Raw genomic sequence first — 21,496 nt, 5'->3', positions numbered from 1 at the left:
TAGCGCTCGCACATTACAGTCTAAATGCTCCACAGCTGTTCTGCTCTCTACACCTTTGCTGAGCTCAAGCAATCGGAGCAATAATCCTTGGGGATCTAGCAGGGAGAAAAGGTAAGATATTTCATGTTGTGGTTCTGTTGTTGCTGTCACAAGCCACACAGCATTTGTGCCTGAGCCCCATTTTAAAGGTGCTATGTACCAGCACAGATACGGCTGCCGCTGCCTGCTCAAAGCAGTTTACAGTTTGAACTTGAATACTAAACAAACCATACAAATCCTGAACTATCTACCTGCAGTCCTTCATTTTCATGACCTTCACCCACCTGTATATTCTAACAACACCAGACAGTACTCTGCACCTCCTGTTTCAGTAAGCTGTCCTCAATTAGCCCGTCAGTGGTGTTTCACATGAAGGGAGGTTTACTTTCTGTACTAACCAGTATTATTTTTGTACATATTCATCATCCAGAGGACTTATGCATTAATTTTTGCCCCATATATGTCCAAGAAAAGATCACAGAAGAGAATCATAGAATCATTTAGGTTAGAAAAGACCCTTAAGATGAAGTCCAACCATTAACCAGGGTATAAAGTATGTTTCACAAGTCAGATGATCGATTAGAACCGAATAACACCCATTATGCAAAATATCTGAAATCAGACTAACAAGTCAGTCAAGAGGAAAATATTCCTAGCCTGGATTTAAAAGCTCCACAGCATTTTAGACACCTAAATGACCAATTCTACAGCTTAAGTAAATGTTAATCAGATACCAAAATCAAAGACTCTGCTCTGCATTTAAAGCATGGTATAGTCTGGAGTCTTGCATTCTTAGACTGTTACAACCTACATGCTCCTTTACTAGACTAAAGCTAAGATCCAGGGTAGAAAGGGTCAAGGAAGGATGGAAGGAATACCCTGCATGTGAAGTTCAGAATGATACTGATATTCTTTTCTATCTCATTTCTGCAGAAATCAGCCAGTCATGAATTATTGTTTCCATGCTGCTGATGAGGGGGACAACTGCAGATTTTCAAAACAGAGGACTTCAGCCCATGTCACCCTTCAGGCTTTAGCTTTTCTGGGGAAAGAGGCATAAAGAGGAATTTAGTTTGTTCTCTCAGACCACATTCTAGTTTACAGCTAACCTGTATACCAGCCATACCTGATTTAGCCAAGTTTTTTTCTGGGAACTTATACCCACAGACAGTTACTGATACAGAAATAACTTCTCCAGAGTAAAGGACACCCAAAAGTACGTAGTGCTTAGGGAAATGACTTAACACATCATCTACTCTGGCATGCATTTCTCCATACAGCCTTCTCCTACTCTGATTCTAGCAGATATGATTTATCACCCCATCTCTGACTTTGAAGAAAAACCTGCACTGTTGATAGCATTGGTCCTTCATGTGTGTCTGACCTGCAAGCACAGAAGCTTTCTAATAGACAGACAGCTTCTTCCAGCTCAACCAAGTCCCATTCTGCTCTAAAAGCTTCAAAATTTAATCCTTACCATTGCCTAGACGGAACCAGCCTTAGTAAACAACCCACTCCGTGTTTGAACTCTGCAGAAGTTGGTCAACAGAGGATGACTTACTCATTTTACCTTATCTGCTCAAATGTGCAATCACCTCCTTGACCTTCTTATACAGTCATGCAGCAAGTGATACACAAATGAATAAAGGAGATCTATATATAACATTCATAAAAGATAATGCAGGTATTTCCCTAGTTCGCTACAGTTGTAATTCAGCTTCCTCTGTGCAGCTGTGTATCTCTAGCGAGGCTGATTTACAGCTGGGAAAGCAGAACTTGCTGCTTCTACTTGTGCGATAAACTTGAATTCAAACGATGCACTAGTACAACTCCTCAGCAATTAATTTCTTCAATGCTTAATACTAAACCAAAACATGCTTCCATGTTCAGACTGTTGTATTTGTTCCACTCTGCCTCTCTCTAGAAGAGTTGCACCTTTGCATGTTGCTGGATTTTTTGTTTGAAAGACCACAAAAGGGTTAAACTAATAAAAGGTGAATAAATTTCTCAAGGCAGAAGTTCTTGTGCTTCTGCAGCCAGGGGAAATTTGATGGCAAAATAAAATTAATTTTGAATTTTGACCACAAGAAACAGAATAATGTTAGCAGAAAATCAATTTGAAGAAAATGAATCTGTGCCTTTATACTTGAATTGTCAGTTTAATGTAGTCAGACTTGCAGAAAAAAACCCAAGCTGTATGCACCGCATCAGCTAAGCACATGACATACTTAAAATGTTAGTTTTCAAAAGTAAATAGGAGTTAAGGAAGCTACACAAGGAAAAGGCTAAGAATAAAACCCAGCAATGATTTTCAGGCTATACTAGTCCTATAAATGCCTGATCTTTACAGCCTATGCTTCCCCCTTCCTCATCCCAGATACTGATGAACAGGAGGAAGACACAGAAACAAAGCACCACAGCTCCACCTTAACGTGTCACTTCTGAATATATTACAGACAGTCTCTTGGGAAAGCCTTCTACCCTGCATGGAGGCAGAGGGAAAAGAGTGTCAGGACTGTTCTTTGATGCAAGCACCACATCTCTCATTGCAGGAAGTGCAGCTTTCAGCCCTACAGGTATCAGTGGCGCAGACAGCTCTTCTCTCTGCTGGCTGGCTGTTTGCTCACATCTTTTCCATGGTTTTTTAGGGGGGAACTTTCCACTTTGCTCACCATCTTCCCTTCTCATCCACGTGTCACCTTTCCCCCTTTATTTGCTTCAATTCATTTGTCCCTCTTACCCCTCCACCACAGTTCAGGATACACCCCTTATACGTGCAGTGCCTGAGACTTACCCAGTACTGCTCAATAACTTGCATCTGTTTGAGAGTGTCCAGGGCACTATATAAGGCACAGTATTCCTACACTGTGCTTCCGTCACATCAGACTGGGCTGTTCAAGCCTGCTGAAATATTCGAGTGTCTTGGAAATATCTGAACGTGCCCCAAGCGCTATCCAAGCCATAGGAGCACACTTATTACGAAGAGTATCATTAGCAGCACTGCTTGGAACAAAGTTTCCTAGCAAATTTCAGAATCAATTTGATTAAATCTTATCTGCATTTATCCACTGCTGCTATGATAAATAAAGGCACCACTATGAGAACAACTGAAAAAAAATGAGAAATTGAAAAACTGAGAAATTAAGAAAATGACACTCCAAACAAGTTGTAGTATCTTCTCTTTTCCTTTCCTGCTCCTTCTCTGGCATAGCAATGATATGATCCCTCTTTGTGCAGGAATACCTGCCTCATGAACCCAGCTGTAAAACCACAGTTCTGTAACCATAATAAGTATATTTCAGAACTAAGCCTTCAATACTCACCCAAAGTGTTTGTTGCAAAGTTTTTTTCAAGTCCATCTTCAGTTAATTCTCTGCTATTCACCATACATCCTGCATTGTTGATCTGTAAGACAACTCCTGTAAACAAAATAATCTCCACAAATATCTACGAGCAAAACCACACATACAAGCAGTCCATGTTACTTTGCAGTTTCCTGACACTGCAACACAAAGCTACAAACTGTTTCAATAAACCATGCCATTCCAAGTCATGCTACTCTGTTGCTGATCATAAAGGTTTTTCACAGAAGAATGGATCTTGAGAAATGGCTCACCACAGGTGTATTACGCTGACAGCCCACAGGCCTTTTAGTGCCTTACTCCATGTTTTTAAACTCTTTTCTCACAGAAAGTAATATGCAAGTCGTAGAGCAGATACTAGAATACAAATATGCAGTGTAGTTTGTTAGTCTCATCTGAGAGACCACATCAACCCCACATCATCCCCACATCATCCACGCTACGTGGTGATGTATTCTCTGTTAGGGGAAAATTCACTATGGGAAGCTGTGCAGCATGCAGTAAAATTTCCCACAGGACCTCCCACCCTCAGCAAATTAAAGAACTAGCTCCAAACTTGGCAGATGAGCCAGGTCAACAGGTTGCTGCATCCTAGGTAGCCCTGAGAAGAGCAGAGCTAACCCAGCAGAGGTGCTTCACGCAGACTTTGTGCCCTGGTTGTAGGGACCCCAGCTTTTCTCTGTGCCTGGGAATCCTGCACAGATACCCCACCTAACTCACACATTGCTAAAACAGTGCTGCGCCACACAGCATGGAGGCACTGTAAGGTAAAACCTCATGAAGAGTCAGAAGCTTGCAGGCTGTGTGCAGCTAGCACATTCTCAGGCACGCTTCTTTCTCTGCCTTACTCTCCAGAAGAAGCTTGAGCTTTTCTTTCCCACCTTGAAAGGAGATCTGCCCCTACATACCTTCCCGCTTGTTCACTGCTACTCCTCAGAAGCTATTTTTCCATTTCTGTCAGAATTTCCTCATCTAGTAAGCACCAAAACAACTGCTCCTGGTGCCTCTGTTTTAGTACAGCCCCAGAGCAAATTTTCACTACTAAATAAAAGGGAAAGAGTACTGAGCCCCTTACCAACCATGCTGCTTAACTGTTTGCTTGCCCCCCAGCTCTGTTTTAGACTGTGCTAACTAGACTTTCTACAAAAGTTTAATCTTTAAGAAAGACTAACTTCAAGAGGGACAAAATTATTAGTAATGAAAGTCAAACAGAAAATGTGCGGTAAGAACCTCAAAAGATGCAGCTAAAAAATTGCTGCTTTTCTCTCTTTCTTTTTATCATATCTGCGTATGTGAACTGAGAATGGACAAGAGCAAACAGACCATGGAAGACTACTGCAAAAACATTTAGAGAAAATGAAGCAGAGAATTGTGGGCCAAACTGTGAAATCTAGACTACCTGTTGATCAAATTCATAGGCTACACACTCCAAAGACTGGCATGTGAGTTAAGCATGCAAACTTACCAACACATTTAATTTATGTTCGTTTTTGAATTTTTCAGCAAACTTCCAGATTTCCTTGGGATTAGATATATCCACGATATGCAAGAAGATATTCTAAAGGAAAAAAAAAAAAGTAAGTTACAATCAACAGGGACAGTGAAGAGTCCCTGTTCACTGCTAAGGTCTGTCTAGGTGAAAAGATATTTATGCAAAATGAAAAAATATTATCTCCAGAACACAACTAAAACATTTAGGTTAACATGCACAACTGGGAAATCTAATTCTAGTTCTTAAAACATGCTTAGTCACTTGATTCAGTTGCTTCTGAGACACATCTTTTTAATGCCAAATTTATTAAAAGAGAGCCCTACTTGGACAGATATACGTGACAGACAGTCAGGCATAGCAGAGAATTAGAGATATATTGCAAGGCTTGCAAAACTTCTGTTTAAACAAGTCATATAGCAGCTTCCTCTTTAGCTGATTGCAACTTTCCAAAGTAATGCTCAAGGTCACAGTATTAGAGAATAATGTAGGTTGGAACGGACCTCTGGAGGCTACCTGGTCGCACCCCATCTCAAGGCAGGTAACTGAGATCAGGTTGTCCTTGGAAGTTTTATCTCCAACGATGGAGATTCCCCAGCCTCTCCGAGCACCCTGCTCCAGTGTTTGATCACCCTCATGGCAAAAAAAAAAAAATATTCCTACTAGCTAGTTATAATTTTCCCCTGTTGCAATCTATGTCTGCTGCATCATCCTTTCACTGCAGACTTCCAAGAGAAGCATGGCACTGCCTTCCCTATACCCTCCCATCACATGGGTGTAGACTACAGCAAGGCTCATCTCAGCCTTCTCTTCCTAACTCTGAGCAAAAACAGCCCTCTCAGTCTCTCCATGCACATTGTGCCCCATCTCCCTAGTCACCTTGGCAGCCCTCCACTGGACTTGCTCCAGGACACCAATGAAGTCCTTATGCTGGGGAGCCCAAAACTGGGCACAGGACTCCTGCAGATCTCACAAAGGCTTAACAGAGAGGAAGATGCATCCCCCTCAGACTGCTGGCTACAGTTTTGTTCATACAGCCTGGGATGTGGTTGGCTTTCCTTGTCCCAGAGCACACTGATCACTCAGGGACAACTTGTCACCCCGAGGTCCTTATCGGCAAGGCTGCTTTCCAACCAGCTAGTCCCAGCCTGTACAGCTCCACAGGGTTACTCCATCCCAGGGCAGGATTGTGCATCTGCTCTTGGTGAGCTTCATGAGGTTCATGTCAGCTTATTTCCTCACCTGTTAAATGCCTCTGAATAGTAGCCTTGCTCTCCAGCTACACACCCCACCCCACCCGCCGCCTCCAATTTGAGATCATCTGCAATCTGACAAAGATTGCACTTCACTGCAGCCAAGTCATTAAACAGGTTTGCCCCTGTATTGACTCATGGGGGATGCCACTAAAAAGTGGTTAACAGATCAGCTTTGTGTTGTTGATTGCTACTTTCTGAGCCAAATGTTCCAGAAAATTTTCCACCCAGCTTGTCATCCACCAGTTCAAACCAGATCTTTCCAAACTGGCTACAAGGATACTATGGCAGACCATGTAAAAAGTCTTGACAAAGTTAAGGGAAGTGGCATGCACTGCTCTCCTCTTGTCCATTGGCAGGGTCATCTCACCAAAGGCAGCGATCAGAATCATCAGGCCAGATTGCCCTTGATAAATTCACATTGGTTTTTTTCCCCAATCACCTTACCATCCTTCATGGCTTCTGTCAGGATTTGCTCCATAGTTTTCCTGGGGAGCAAGGTGAGGCTAACTGGCCTGTAGTTCTCCAAATCCTGCTTGCCTTTTTTGAAGATGAGTAGTTTGCCTTTTTGCAGTAAACAGGAAGCAACTCCTGCTTTGACGAGGTTTTCCTTGAAGATTAACCACCTTTCCCAAGGCCTTTTGCTCTCCATGGCTGTCTCCCATGGGATCCTGCCAACCAGGTTCATAAAAAAGACAAAATCTGCTTTCCTAAAACCAAAGATTGTAACTCTACTACTCACCCTTCTCGCCCATCTTGATCTTAAAATCCACAATCTCAAGGACAGTTCCACCAAGGCAGCTATTCAAGGCTGCTATTCACAGCAGGTCCAGCAGAGATCACCTCTAGCTGGCTTGTCCAACACTCATCAAAAAACTGTCCTTGACACTCCCCAGAAATCTCCTGGATTGTTTATGCCCTGCCATGTTGCCAGCTGGTTCCAGGGTGGTTCAAGTGCTCCATGAATACCAGGACCTGTGATCATGGGGCTTCCCTAGCCCTCTAAAAAAGGCTCCATCTATTTCCTCTATTTCACCAGGCAGGCTGTCACAGACACGCACCATGATATCATCCACATTGATCTGGCCTCTGTGCCTCCCCCATGAGCTCTCAGCTGGCTCATGACACATTTCAAAGCAGAGCTCCATGCATTCAAACCACTCCTTTGCATACAGCACAACTCCTCCTCCTTGTCTTCCCAGCTTGTCCTTCTAAAAGGGGCCTGTATACATCCATTCCAGCACACTAGCCATGCCAACCATACCTCTCTAACTGCAGTGAGATCACAGTTCTGCAACCAGGCATGGATTCCTGTTTGTTTCCTATGCTATGTGTATTCATGTCCCTTAGGCATACACTCACTGTCCCCATGACTCCACTCCTCTTCTGGGTTTGGTCACTATCCCCCAGTGAAACCAGTTTAAAGCCCTTCTCACTGGCTTGGCAAACCTATTGGCAAAGATGCTCTTGCTCCACTTTGTCTTTGGCCTTTATGACCTCTTTGACCTTCTGAGAAATGAGCACAGATGAGCAGGAATGACGATGTGACAAAGGCCAAAAGCCCAGCTGCACATTCAGGTGTTGACCTGCAGGGTCAACCTCCTCCAGAGCTCCTACCCAAGCCCTTCTGTTTTATTGTAAGAATTTAGGAGAGCACTGGTTGGGCCACCATGCCCTTCACGTTCTGTAAACGCTCCTAATGAACTCAGGGTCACCCATCACAATGTCATGGGTGCCCATGTGGTTGGGCAACAAGAGGTACTAGTCCAAGGTCCAGACAAGCCTCAGCAGACTCTCCACAATATCACAATCTGAGTCCCCAGCAAGTGACAAACCTGCCAAGACATCAAGCCAAGACTGCAGATAGGTGCCTCCATCCCCCACAGGAGGAAGCCTTCAGCCATTTTCACCCACCACTTCCTCCCAGTGCTGACAACTGCTCAGGCTCATCTGTTTCCAACACCTTTCCTGACAGAGCTTGTTCTTCCTCATATGTTACCATGGCACTACACCTAACCTCTAAGTGCACATCTGCAGGCAGAGAACAAGCCTTCCTTCTGTTGCCAGCAGTCACGTTTCCATTCCATCTCATCTTAGGAGTCTCTCTATCCACCGCTTATTTGAATGATGCCACACAATGTGAGGTTTGTGCTCTTCTACTCTGCAAAGACCCTGTCAATCTCCTGTTTATGTTCCCTATGGTTATGCAGCCTGCTCATCTCTTGCTGTTGCTTCACCTGGCAGCCCAGCACCTTGATCACACCAGAACCCAACAGATGAAGCCACCATCATGCTCTGCCCCAGGCTCAGGGAAAAGTACCAGTCACTCCCTGCAGCCCGATATCTGCCACATCATTCCTCCGGAGTTCTGTCTGCGTCAGTCTCTCACATGCCAGGTGCAGTTGCTCCAACCAGGGCAGGAGAGCATGCTTTTAGGTGCGTCATCATGCCCACACCAGCTGTCTCTGAGTGTCGGGTGCCTTCTGCACCCCCTTCCATGCAAAGTGCTGCATTAACTGCTAAGTCCTTGTTATCCACCCCATGTCACAACAGTCTTGCAATGTTTTGAAATACTACAGCCGGCAATGTGGATATAACAGAATTTAAAAAAAAAAAAAGGAAAAGCTTGACATGGAGCAAAGTTATAATTTTCTAAACCACTAAAGCTAGAAATACTTCCTCTCTCCAAAACATCAAAAACCTTTTACTGTTTGTTACAGGCAATTCTCTTGCTCTTTGCAGATTTATGTTCTACCTAGTACAAGCACAGTGGCATTTATCAGCACAAAAAAAGGCATGTCAACTCCTACTCTCCTCCTAGATAGCACTTAGTCTCAAAGACACACCAGATAGTCTTATGACGTATCCCAGGAAAAGGCAGTTCTAAAGTAATTATGCAGAGGATGTGTTCTCATGCAAAACAACAAATAATCATTAAAGGACCCCCTCTCTTTCCAAGTTGTTTCTTTAAATACTCATTATACAAGCAAATGAGATAAGTGAAGAAGCTGAGAAAATTATAAGGTATTATTCCCTGCCTATAATTCTGCTTCCCTGCAGATAAAAACCACACGACTTTTTCTCTCTAGCCATTGATTTCAGCTCCTTAGTTGAGTTAGGTCAGAATTTTCTGTCTGACAAAGAACTTGACACTGCTCTACTGTTTCTACCTCAATACCTCTCTAAAAGCTTTCTACTTTTAAAACTACTACCATATAGTTTTTTGGGCAGATGTTCAATATTACAAGTTAATTCAGAGACTGAAAATATCTAAATCAACACTTATCTGCTGAGGACTGTCACATTGGCTCAGAAAAAGGACCCACAGTCCTTGTTCCTTATAAAAGTCCTTGATGGCAGCAAAGCCATTTTCAAAATGAGATCTAATCTCGGTGACTACGCCTGCTTTAACAGATTAGGAGAACTTCCCAGTTCCCAGGTCGAGGTGCAGGTGCCTGCCAAATAATGACTCCATTCCAGCACTGAACTCCGGTGTACGTTGCTTTGGAAAATGGAAAAAATCTTTGGCATATACTGCAACAGGATCTGTGTCCAGATGATCAGGAAGAACAAGTTAAGTCTGGATACAGCTTGTCAAGCTGCAGATAAAGCATTTTATTATCTCCCTGGATTGCTTCTGAATGAGTACTTATGAAGAAGGATGTTCTTGTGGACTCCTTATTAAAATGACTCTTCCCAATGCAGTCACACATCCCACAGGGCCCCTTGTAGAGCCCATTAACACTTCACTGAACGCTGCTTTCTATGCAAGTGCCCTGTCCCCAGGGTCACAAGCAAGTTCTGCAGCGCCCTCATACTCTTTCATGACTAGAGAAACTACAGGTTTGCAGTCTACCAAAAAGTGGGAACGCAGTGACTGTGCTGCTTTCAGAGGAGGAACATTATTTGCCTCAAGTTTTATTTCACCAAATGACAGAAAACAGAATATGAAAGAACCTTCAGAGGTCATTGAATTCACTCCTCTTCCCAGGCTGTCTGACTGCAGTTAGAAGAGGAGGTAACACAGATAATCACCAGTCTTACTACAGCCATGGGATTACACAGTTAAAGACAGCTGGAAAGTATTTATTTCTACATAAGGACTGATCTAATTCACCTCCATTAAAGAACAGAAGTGTAATGCTCGTTGTATCACACCAGGGAGCTGAAACCAAAGAGCAGAAATCTACTCAATATGGTATCTCTGAGCATAAAAAGTCTTCAGAATTTTTGATCCACATTAGAAACTATTACTGGAATCAAAATACTGTGTTCAAGAGCCAAGTCACTGTTTAAAATTAAGATAGCTCTCTGTCCAAGTGTTGTGGGTTAACCCCAGTAGGCAGTTGAGCCCCGCACAGCCACTCGCACACTGACCTCCCAGTGGGATGGGGGAGAAAAATCAGAAGGGTAAACCAGACAAAACTTGTGGGTTGAGATAAAGACAGTTCAATAAGTGAAGCAGAGCTCTGTGTGCAAACAAAGCAAAATAAAGAATTTATTCACTACTTCCTATTGTCAAGGAGGCATTTAGCAATCGTCAGAAAAGCAGGGCTTTATCACATGCAATGGTGATTTGGAAAGCCAAACACCATAACTGTGAATGTCCCTCCTTCCTCCTTCTTCCCCTGGCTTTTATTACTGAGCATGACATCATATGGTGTGGAATACCCCTTTGGTCAGTTGGGGTCAGCTCTCCCAGTGCGTCCCCTCCCAACTTCTTGTGCACCCTCAGCCTGCTCGCTGGTGGGGCATTGTGAGAACCAGAAAAGGCCTTGATGCTGTGCAAGCACTGTTGAGTAATAACTAAAACATGGGCTGTCAACACTGTTCTGGTCACAAATCCAAAACATAGCACCGTAGGAGCTGCTATGAAGAAAATTAACTCTTATCCCAGACACATGCAGTACACCAAGATAGAAAGACAATGACTATACTTCTCCACAAGCACACCCTCCTGAATAATTAGCAAAAGCAACAGTGACAGCTATAGGGATATACTGTAGAGTGATACATGCAGAAGCAAAAAGGATCTATAACAGAAGGGAGGAGGTAAGGAAGAGATATTATAAGAAAAGGAAATGGAAAAGTCTGTAGAGTGTGGAACGAGGACCACACACAGGACTTCATGGAGCAGCCAACTGCGGCAAATCAAGAGCATGTTATTCAGACACATAAAACCTTCAACTCCAATGCTATAAACTCATAAATGTTGTTGCAAGAGCGTTGCAATGCATTAACTTTTAAAAGCCTCGGACGTACAGTTAGGAATAGTAAGTAGGACATCACAAAACGTATCGACAGCAAACATTAAACAAAACAGCATTCTGCTGGTGATGTTATTAATCACAGGAAACATCACCTAGTGAAATTAAATCACTTCAAACCACATGGATGGTGAACTACTATATGTTTCCACATCTGTATGAAAATACTATTGAAAACACAACAGCAAAACGACAAAACGTACTATCTCAAGGCCTCTGAGGTCTTCAGTATTAACAGTCTTTCCAAGACCAAACAAAAGACTGAAAAACAGCTCACCTCATTGCCCGTTTCTGTCACTATTTCTCCTTTGGCGACCTCAGCCCGTTCCTTATTTCGGCAAACCAGATGAACCGTGCCACCTGGTGGATTTCGACAAGAAAAGCACTTAACAACTAATCACTGTGTTTGGGGGAGGCATCAGGAAAGAGGGAGAGCCAGGAAGTGATGTGCAATTTGCAGCCCTTGTTTGGGGTTAGTTTTTGATACAACACAAATGAAACAAAAAACATTTTGTGATTGCATTCCAATTTGTGGGAAATCTATAGCCTGCTAGTAGCAGTGGCAATACTGGTCAGGTGGTCACCGAAATATCATGGGTGCTTCCCACCAGGCAGAATGTTCCTGAGCTGTGCACACCCACCAGTCCTGCTTCTCTGCTGCCAAGAGCTGAGCCATGGCTTTCCGTCAGTGCTGGTGAAGCTCAGGTCTGTGGAGCTCTCAGGGCTTCCATGTCACTTGCTGATGAGCTGGGAGCTGGTTAGGGCCATGACACCCCATAGCAGTCCCAGGTCCACCAGCCTTGGGACATTCTCAGGGACAAATTCCCCCCAAAAGGCACCAACCCAGCAGTACCACCAGGCAGACTGGAAACACCAAGAATCCCAACAGGGTCTGTCAAAAGGCTGAGGTAACAGTTCTTCAAACAAAAGGTTTAGGACACTATAAGTGAATATAATAAGAAAGCTGGAAGATTTCTGCTTGGCTCTGGTCCCTAAGAAGGCAGGCAGGAAGGAGAAAGTACCATGCTGTAACAGGGTCCTCACACAAGGCTGCATGTATGGAAAAGGTCACTGCACTCTAGGTACTGTCTGCTCAAACCATTTGCTGTCAAGTCTGAACATCTTGTTTGGTGCTAATAAAATACCAGAGCTACACTGGCAATTGAAGCTAAGGCATCTGTATTGTAAATGTTTCTTTTGGCACATGCTTTAGTTCAGTGAAGGGCTTGAACAACACAAGTGACTGGAATTGCTCTGTGAAAAGGAAAACAGAAGTGCCAGATATCAGAATTTTTCTCAATAGTGGGAGGTATGACATGGATCATGCCACAAATTGCAGCTTAGGAGGCTCAGGTCAGGCAATAAGAAAAAAAAGTTTCCACTAGTTTTCTTCTGAACAGACCAGGCTGCCCCTGTCCCAATAGGATGCATAATTTCCATCCCTGAGGGTTTCAAGATCCAGCAAGAAAAAACAATGGCTGATTTGATCTAGTGTTGGCAAGTCTTGCTGGACAAGATGACCTCTAGAGGTCCCTTCCAACCAACTTCTCTATGACAGGAATATGCAGGGCAAGGCTCCTCTCAAAGGCCTGGATACTTAGCATGACCTCATAGCTTAGCCACATTAAAGAGAGCCTTCAAAAAGAGGACTGAAGTACCAGTAGGCATAATTCTTTTTTATCTTTATGCTTTGTATTCTCTGATCATTACACGTGTTAATCTCAGCCACAGGAGTACCCGCACACTTTACTTTTACCTATTGTTTAAGGTGTTTTAGGGGTTGCTACAGTCCACCACTGGAAGACTCAAGCAATGTAATCCCAGAGTATTGATAATAGAAACAATGGTGCTGGGTCACTCTTCCAGTGCCCAGAACCCAAATGCAAGACACAAAGTCTACCCTAGGGATAGAGCAGTCACACACTGCACAGCCCAGCATGGGGTCTGATAAGGAAGTCCGATAATGAGAGAGGTTTTTCCACCAAGCACCACCACAGCAAGTATACTTGGCATGCAGCTGATGCAGGCAACAAGCCTCAGGGTTCTTCTGAAATTTTCTAACAGGGTCCGATTCCTCCACTGCACTGCCGGAGTTGGCTGGGTTACTTTTACCAAGGACACAACTGCAGGCAGCAGTGGGAAACTCCCAAATCCGGGATAATCATAAAAATGACACTAACTGATGTGAAATACAGTTTCATCTTCAGTTTGTGTTACACATATACCGCGCACAGACAGCCACTGAATATATACAGATCAGAATGGAAGAGTCTTTGGCCCAGGGAGAGCGGATTTCATGAATGAGAGAAAAGGCAGTCAGAAGGGGCAGTCTCCAACATGCACCACTTCGGCCATTCTCACAGTGACTGCAGGCTTCACTGCAAAGGAGGGCTTTAATTACAGATCTTAAGGCAGTTAAGAATGTGCATTTGCAGATGTTTAAGGAGCTCTTCCCAAAACACAGAGGACAGCACAAGTAATGTGTGCAGGTACAAATTAAATACATGGAAGTAGCTGGCCTTCAAGCTGATCAGGAACATTCCCATAGTCTACAGTAGAAAACATTAAATGAAAAAAAAACAGAGGTGGGTTTTAAGGGCTTTGAATATGAACTTTTTTTCTTGCTGTTAAGGACAGAGGGAAGTTTTGGTGTGACCTATGGGCTAGGAAAGAGACCTAAATATATTTTCCATGGTAAAGATTGAAATTATCTGAACTTAACACATGAAAATTGTCAGACTGGTTGGGAGAAGACTACATCAAACTGGAAGCGCAGTTCACAAGACATGCAGGAAAGCCCAAATCTGTAATACTCATAAGACACTGATTCAGAGAAAAGCTGAACCCAGGCTAGAGAAATTGTCATCAAGACAATTCTTTTGCTGAGTCTGAATTCCTTATTTTCTTGTCATGGTGTACTTGAAGAGATTCAGCTAGAAGCCAGAGCTCCAACAGCTGACACTCAGTTTCAGAGCAACACGTGCAAGGATAGGATCAGGAAGACACTGTTCAGTCATTTTAACTTCATATGCACAGCAACACCCATGCAAGGTATCAGACAAGCAGTCTGAGCCCAAGGTTGTTCTTTGGGCTCCAAATACTAGACATGGTGACTAAATCCTATGCAGATCCAGTCAGCCTGACAGCTTGCAAAACCTGGCAGGCATATCCATTTATGAGCAAAACAGTCACCAGACAGAGCAATACTTACATAAGGCTATTATACATAATGGCAGTAGTGGGAACCTGAAATCAATCACATACTGGCACTGATGGGAATCTTTAACCCTAAGGCTGTTTGAGGCTAATAATTTTAAATTAGTTTAATTTAACCGAGTCACCACTTTCCTTCATAAGATAGTTAGGAAACGTAAGCAGGCAAAGAGAGAGCCAAGAGCCACAAGCTCCTCCCTTTAATTCCACATGCCAAAGCTTCTATCACTCTTGCACAACAGGAATTATTTTGTCAACTCTGAAAGGGATTAGGCTTATCCTTCAACAGTAGCTACTTCCACTTCATACCATCTCCTTGCTCACAAAGAGCAACAGATAAAATGGTTGCATGTAAACACTCAAAGGGCACAAACTCCAGGTTATTAAGATCAAGCACAACTATGTCAGTTCTTCTGTGCTCTCCCATCTCAGCTTTGCAAAGCAAATTGTTTTCTTTCATCGTATGATGTATTTGTAAGTTCTTCAAAACAGTTTAAATTCAGCCAGGCCACTACTTGTACTGAATCAGCCTTAAACAGACCTTGATCCTTCACCAACATCCTTAGATGCCGCTGTAACACAAGAGTTTTGGTAAACATGCACTTGAGAAACACTTTGCAGATCCCCTCCACTAATTTGGTTTCATTATTGCAGTTTTCACAGCACCGATCACGCTTAAACCTCTAACCTACACTAAGGGCCCTGTAAAATAACACACCTGACCCTCATCCCAGGGAGTTGCATCTCTGTGTTTGCACTAGAAGGTTGAACCTGCTTCCTTTCGCCTTCTCTGTAACAACGCCTCGGAGCTGCTCATTACAGCCCGGCTCACCTCTCCTCGCTATCTCTTTGGCTGTGGCCTTGCCAATGCCACTGTTGGCACCAGTGACCAGAAAGGATCTTCCAGACACGTTCACCTCCACATCGGCTGGATTGAAGTGCTTGGAAGCAGACTCATAGCCGCTCCTGAATAAACCAGAGACACCTGTGAGAAACTAGAAAAAAGTATTTAAAAAAAAAACAACACAGGGGAGCATAAAAAAATTCTCTCGTCTCACAGCTCAGCATATGTTAAGCATCCCCCTTCTCCCCCTTACTCGTGGGACAGGCCACACGGAGTGCCAGTGACACTGCCACGAGTGATGCAGTGACAGCTCGAGGCTTTTGTCCCGCCACAAGCCACACCAGCCGGACTCTGACACTGGGACGGCGGCCCGGCTGCAGCCCCACGGCGCTGCCCGAGAGGGCCCGGGGCCGGGAGGGCGCAGCTCGCACGGATAAAGACGTTGAAATTTGTCCCCTCCGGGGTGGGTGAGGAGGCTTCGATTAAAAATATAAAAGCAAAACCACCTCGAAATGGTTAAACGCCCGCGGCCGCACAGAAACGCCCCCAGCCCGGCCGCAACGCCCGCCCCGCGGCAGACGCCGCCGCCGCACGGCGTGCTCCCCGCGAGCAGCGCTGCCGCCGCCCGTACCTCGTGTACTCCCGCAGCCCCTTCACGAACCACACGGCGTTGCGGTACCAGGACATGGTGGCGGTGCTGCCGCCGCCGCCACAGCGGCACTGGCCCCGCCTCTGCCCTTGCATAAGGCGCCCGGGCCGGCCCGGCCCTGCCCGCCGTTAGGTACGGGCTGAGGGCGGCCCCGCCCTGCCTCGCGCGCGGCTGCCGCCGCCATAACATGGTCGCTTGGGGGGGAGGGGGGTGCGATGGAGGGTTGTGTGCGCCCGTGGGAGGGGAACTTGTACCCCCTTCCTCCCCCACAGTGGTTTGGGGTTGTTTTTTCTTATCCCTTCCATTTTCCCCCACTTCTTCTTTAGCCAGCAAGGAGAGGGGGGGCTGCTTTTAGCCACCCGAGCTCGATGACTCCAGCCAGCGCCATGGTCGGCCCCTACAGCGCTGGAGAGTGCCGTGCCTGAGGAAAGGAAGAGAGTTCCCCAGGGCATCTGCTCAGGACAGGTGCTGCTGTCAGCCAAGCCAGGGCTGGAAACGGGGTGTCACGTTTTGGGAATGGGGAGCAGCGCTGCAGGAGCTGGGCCTGCATCCTCTGCTCTGGAAAGCTGTCAAAGGGAAGCTCTTGCAGAAACAAACGGCTGTGTTGCACCACACCAAATAGCATTTTACGTAACAAATAAAAGCATGAAACTCCGGGCTCCTACCAATGGGGTAAATTATATCAGTAGGAAAGAGTACACAAGTAGCTGTTGCAGTAGGGGGGGGTGAAATTTAAAATGTGTTTTCAGTACCTCTGGTATGTGCGCTGGAGCCACGAAGCCCAAGCGAATCACTTGGAGTTGCACATCTGGACAGCCCATGTTAGCCATAAGGAAGTTGTCATTATAAGTATAATTAAGTTTTAAAGCACATTAAAGAGCTACGCACTGACAAAGTTCAGTGTGCAAGCTAGATAAATTAATGTATTTTATGTGGTATGCAGGGCCACATGCAGAGAAGCTACTTCGGGAATCCTATCTAAGCTTTCAAAAGCTCAAGCTAGCTGGTTTCAATAGCAGAGATAGGGGAGGAATGAGAATATTCTATCTTTTTTCACCCTGTATGATAGCCTGATACTTCTTTACTCAATCTCTTCACTGGCAAAGGCCTAATACTAGTGTCTTCCACTTTCTCAGCATGTTGTGTGAGTATTAGGCTCAAACAAAAGGTGCTTCCCACCATGAAGTTTAAACTTTTGAACCCAGCACCGTCTGCTTGTACTAGGCATTGTGTGTGAAGTAAGAGTTTTCAGAGGGCAAAAAGACATATTTTCACAGTGATATTTTCTTCCAGTCAGAGACCATTCAGCTAAACGTCATACCTTTGCATGAAATCTGAAAATGCATGTTCTTATTTAAAAAGTTGAAAGAATTTATTTAAAACCAGCAGCCCGCGTCAGTTTTAATTGATTTTGTTCTTGGAAATGGCTAGGAGTTTTTGACTGAAGTGTTCCTAAACAATTCATCCTGATTCTGATGCTTGAAATGGAGACTTCTGGCCCAGAAAGGAAGAGCTTGGCAATAGTGCGAGTGGCAGAATGTTATTTCCTACAATGGAGAATGAATGGCAGCCTGAACTACAGATACGTACTATGATGCCTGTAAGTGTATAATTGTGAGCTATATGGAAATAGTTTTGTGATCATCACCTACAACGTGCAATTAGCAACCAAAACTGTACAGCCTAGACTGCTATAATGATGTTAGATAATCACGCTCGCTGTGAACAGAGCAGATGTTAGGCTTGTGCGAGTCCTGCATACAGGCTGAGATAATGTCCTCTCTTCCTACTTTCAATCCCTTGCCCTGCTAGCCCTTCAGCTTCTCCCTTTCCCTCACAGCCTGTACAAGTCTGCATGGTTACTTTCCTCAAACCCCGGCTCAGGGAAAATACACAGCAGGGGAAAACCAGAGAATAATGTGGGCATGCCTGCTGTTACAAATATCCAGGCAGAAAACTGCAGTGCCACCCCTCATTTTTATGCTAGTTGGAGAATGTTTCACCTTGGGCTTTGTAACCCTCAGAACATCTCAGTGTGCTGCTAGGAGAACAATAATGTTCCAAGGTTCCTTATGCCTCAGAATTAGCTGTGGTTCTTTACAGGAAATATGGTTTCAGTTTGAAAAACATTGGCAAACCCCAAACAAAACAAAAACCCTGTGGAAGTTCCTGTAAGTAAGCCAGGTTGTGCTTTATACCCTTGTCATTTCTTTGTTTACCCTGTTTATTTCTTAAGCACTGAGACTGTGGCTTAGTACAAGCAAAGCTGGATGATGGCTCTGATGTGTTTTGTTTGTAGCTTCAGTCAATGTTCTCATAAATTGGGCAGTACATCCCTGCAGTCTGCTGACCTCTGAAAGTAAATGGGGTGTATGCAGATACACAGAATTCCATGCAGGCTAAACCCATTTGGACTGTAATCAGCAAGATGCTGGATGGTGCAGCCCTGAGGTACTAACCAATGTGAGTATGCATGGCAGAAGCTGCCCATGAGTCAAACATAAATATATACTATGGCAGCCAGACAATGGGAGCAGCTCATAATATTTCGGGGTTTAATCAGCAATGGGCAATGACAGCATATTACTCTTATTAACATTAGAGAAGATAAGATTGTTAGGAAGACATTTGAATGTAGGGTTGGGAACCAGTGTCACCCTGGTACACACACATAATTCTCAGAATATTATATAAATACCATAGCACCACTACTGTGATGTTAGCCACACCCTTTTAACAAATGCCATTTCCAGGAGGTTTTCTAAAGGCTGAGAAATTATGCCCTTGCCAGAGTGCAACAATCCCAGAGCACACTCAGCTGAGAGATTTCTGCTTAGAAACACTTGCTGCTTCCACAGTGAGGGCCTAAGCTTGCACCCAGAAAGCAATCATCACAGCATGGTGTGGACACATCTGTTCATAAATATTTCAGCCATGAAATCTGTCTCTGTCTGAACAGCTTCACATCAGAAGCGAGCTGTTGCACACTGTCATAACACCTAGATGTTTCTGCTACCTCATTTCACCCCCTGTGATGTTTTGCTTTTGTATTGTTCCAGAGGCAGGAGACTGTAGGGATTGTATGAGCGCTCTCTGCTAACCCAGAGGCAGTTTGGGTTGTGTGCAGGGGAAAGGTAAGGCATAGTTTTGCAAAGAGTTGGCTGGTACTAATGAAGGGCCTGCCTTGCAGTATTCTCACAGGCAAAATTTCTGCCCATGTCAAGAGTTTTGGCTGCACATTGCCTTTTGTACTGAATTCTAGGTTGATGCACCTTGTCAGCTGAATTAGAATCCGTTCTGGAGCTTTGGAAATTCGGAAAGTTACAGCTTTTGGTTTCTTCCATCATTGCTACTAGCTTAGCGTTACACACACACAACTCTGATAGGACACTGCTCTGAATGTGAGAGATTTTTTAGACAAGGAATTCTCAGGGATTGGCAGCCAACATCTCCGATAGTTGTCACAGCCAGCAACTGATATATAAATGTAGCCTGCCTCCCCCACCAGAAGGGGGGAGATCAGCCGAGCCAGAAGTCTGTTAGAGCTCCTGACATTTCCCTCATTTGAGCACAGAACAAAATGGCTTCACCCTGGCTAGACACAACCCAGTGTTTAGGCCTGATAAAACATACCCAAGTTAACTGTTCCCCTTGAGGACTACAACACTTCAGGTATATCTACACTATCATAGCATATTCTCAGGTCTTGATCCTCTTATTGCCCATACTAGGGGATAACAAATGATTGTTGATGCCCAGGCTCTCTTTAAGTATTAAACAGATACTTCTGTCCAAAACAAGCTCAAACATGTCAGCGGAAGTTGCTCAAGGGATAATTCCTTCCCAAGCACCAGGGTTAACACTGCACAGCTTGGCTTGGCACTGGTGATCCTGCATTCAGGTAGGTGAATTTACCAGTGTAGAAATAGCCTCCCGAGTCTATTATGGAGGCCCTCCATGAATGCAGATAATCCTCAAAGCAAATAAAAATTCTGGAGTGTTGTGACTGTGAGCCTTCAGATATTAGGATTTTTTCACACAGTAATGAATTGACAGTCTCGGTATTTTCTTAAAACACAAGAGGTGGTGAAAACTCTGTCTTTGGCCCCCAGCTGGACTAATATGAAATACACTCCTTAGGCTTCATCCATCTTTGTACCTGTCAAAAAGCAAGGCGTTTTAAGCAAAGTTTTAATTGCCTCCCAACACAAAAGAAAGGTTGAAAATACCGATTGCTGTTAAGGGCCGTGTGTTTTAGCATGTTTCATATTTCTTCCCAGGGGACAGATCTAAAAGGTCGATAGAGTACTCAAGAGCTGAAAAGCAATTATATATTATACAAGATATTTAAGAGCAGCTTCAAGGCCATCTTGCCAACCTCTTTTATTATCCTTTTTTTTTTCCTTTTGGAGAGGCTAAAATCTCCATCTGAAGGACAACTGACTCCTTTGCTTGCTTCCCACCAGAGATCTGGTAGGCTGTTGTGCATTCTCTCCTTTCCTTGCAGTTACCAATTTTCTAATTAAGTCTCTGTGTCTGCCCCCATTAAATCAATCAGAACGTTGCCACTGATTGCAATGGGAACAGGAGCAGGCTTTAAGGGCCAGATTTCCAGAAAAGCTCGGCATCTGTAATCAGGGCCAGGTTTTCAAAGGAAGTGGCAGCCATGTGCAAGCCACTGTTGCTGTGGGAGCCTCTCCCAACCCTGCGTTTGCCATGCTGGCCTCAGCTCTGGGTGCAGAACACTTGAAAACACCAGCTTTAGAAACTAGCGCTGCCCCAGTGGGTGTAATAGCAATTAAGAGCTGTCAGCAGCCTGGGGAGAGGCAGTTGGCACTCTTCCTTTTGCCTGGCTGAGGCAGAGGCTTTGGCGAGTGGTCGAAGAGGAACATCCAGGCCCTGAGGTCTCAGGGATATGTCTGAAGTGCTTATACTAGTAGCTGGGCAAGAGAAGCAAAAGCTGCTCATACCAAATGCAGGGAAGGGTCAAAGCTCTGGCATATGTGGTGTTTTTATGAACAGTAGGGTATTTTCTTTGTTGTCTGCTCTTATACCCAAGTTATCGCTAAGTTTGCCAGCCACTGTCATCAGCAGTGCTGTTTCCAGTGAACAGTCAGGCTTTCCCCAGACCAAGTAGCCTTTTGTTCTCAAGAAACAAATGTGGCAGTATGTCATCAGCTCAGCTAAATCCCTCCTTTTTACTCAGGGGCCAGTAAAAGGAATCTCTTACTTTGCCTTATCAGAAGAAGAGCTTTGCTCTATCAAATGCTGAGGGCCCTGGTCTCTGAGAGCCTGTGGGGCCTCCCAGGGACAGCCACCTCCTGGCAAGGAGAGAGACCTCTGAGTGTCCTCCCAATGTGAAAAGAATTGACTGGGAGCA

General features: G+C 44.6%; 1 protein-coding gene across 2 annotated transcripts in view; it reads right to left on the bottom strand.

Moving 5' to 3' along the window:
• Nucleotides 1-16,245, bottom strand: part of DHRS12 (dehydrogenase/reductase 12) — a 32,260-nt gene extending 16,015 nt beyond the window's left edge. The window contains exons 1-5 of one of the 2 annotated variants that reach the window (XM_075086245.1): nt 16,099-16,245; nt 15,456-15,589; nt 11,688-11,770; nt 4,867-4,959; nt 3,363-3,444 (exon numbers count right to left, since the gene is read on the bottom strand). In XM_075086245.1, coding sequence (XP_074942346.1) covers nt 3,363-3,444; nt 4,867-4,959; nt 11,688-11,770; nt 15,456-15,589; nt 16,099-16,211 — 505 coding nt within the window. In that variant the 5' untranslated portion in view covers nt 16,212-16,245. Of the gene's footprint in view, nt 1-3,362; nt 3,445-4,866; nt 4,960-11,687; nt 11,771-15,455; nt 15,619-16,098 lie in introns of both variants that reach the window. The other variant, XM_075086253.1, reaches the window with a different exon arrangement.
• Between the last annotated feature and the right edge of the window lie 5,251 nt (nt 16,246-21,496).

The sequence above is a fragment of the Phalacrocorax aristotelis genome, chromosome 1 (genome assembly GCF_949628215.1).
Source record: "Phalacrocorax aristotelis chromosome 1, bGulAri2.1, whole genome shotgun sequence".
In the NCBI taxonomy this organism is placed as follows: domain Eukaryota; kingdom Metazoa; phylum Chordata; class Aves; order Suliformes; family Phalacrocoracidae; genus Phalacrocorax; species Phalacrocorax aristotelis.
Note: the sequence above shows the minus strand (reverse complement) of the source record. Positions and strands in the feature narration are given on the sequence as shown.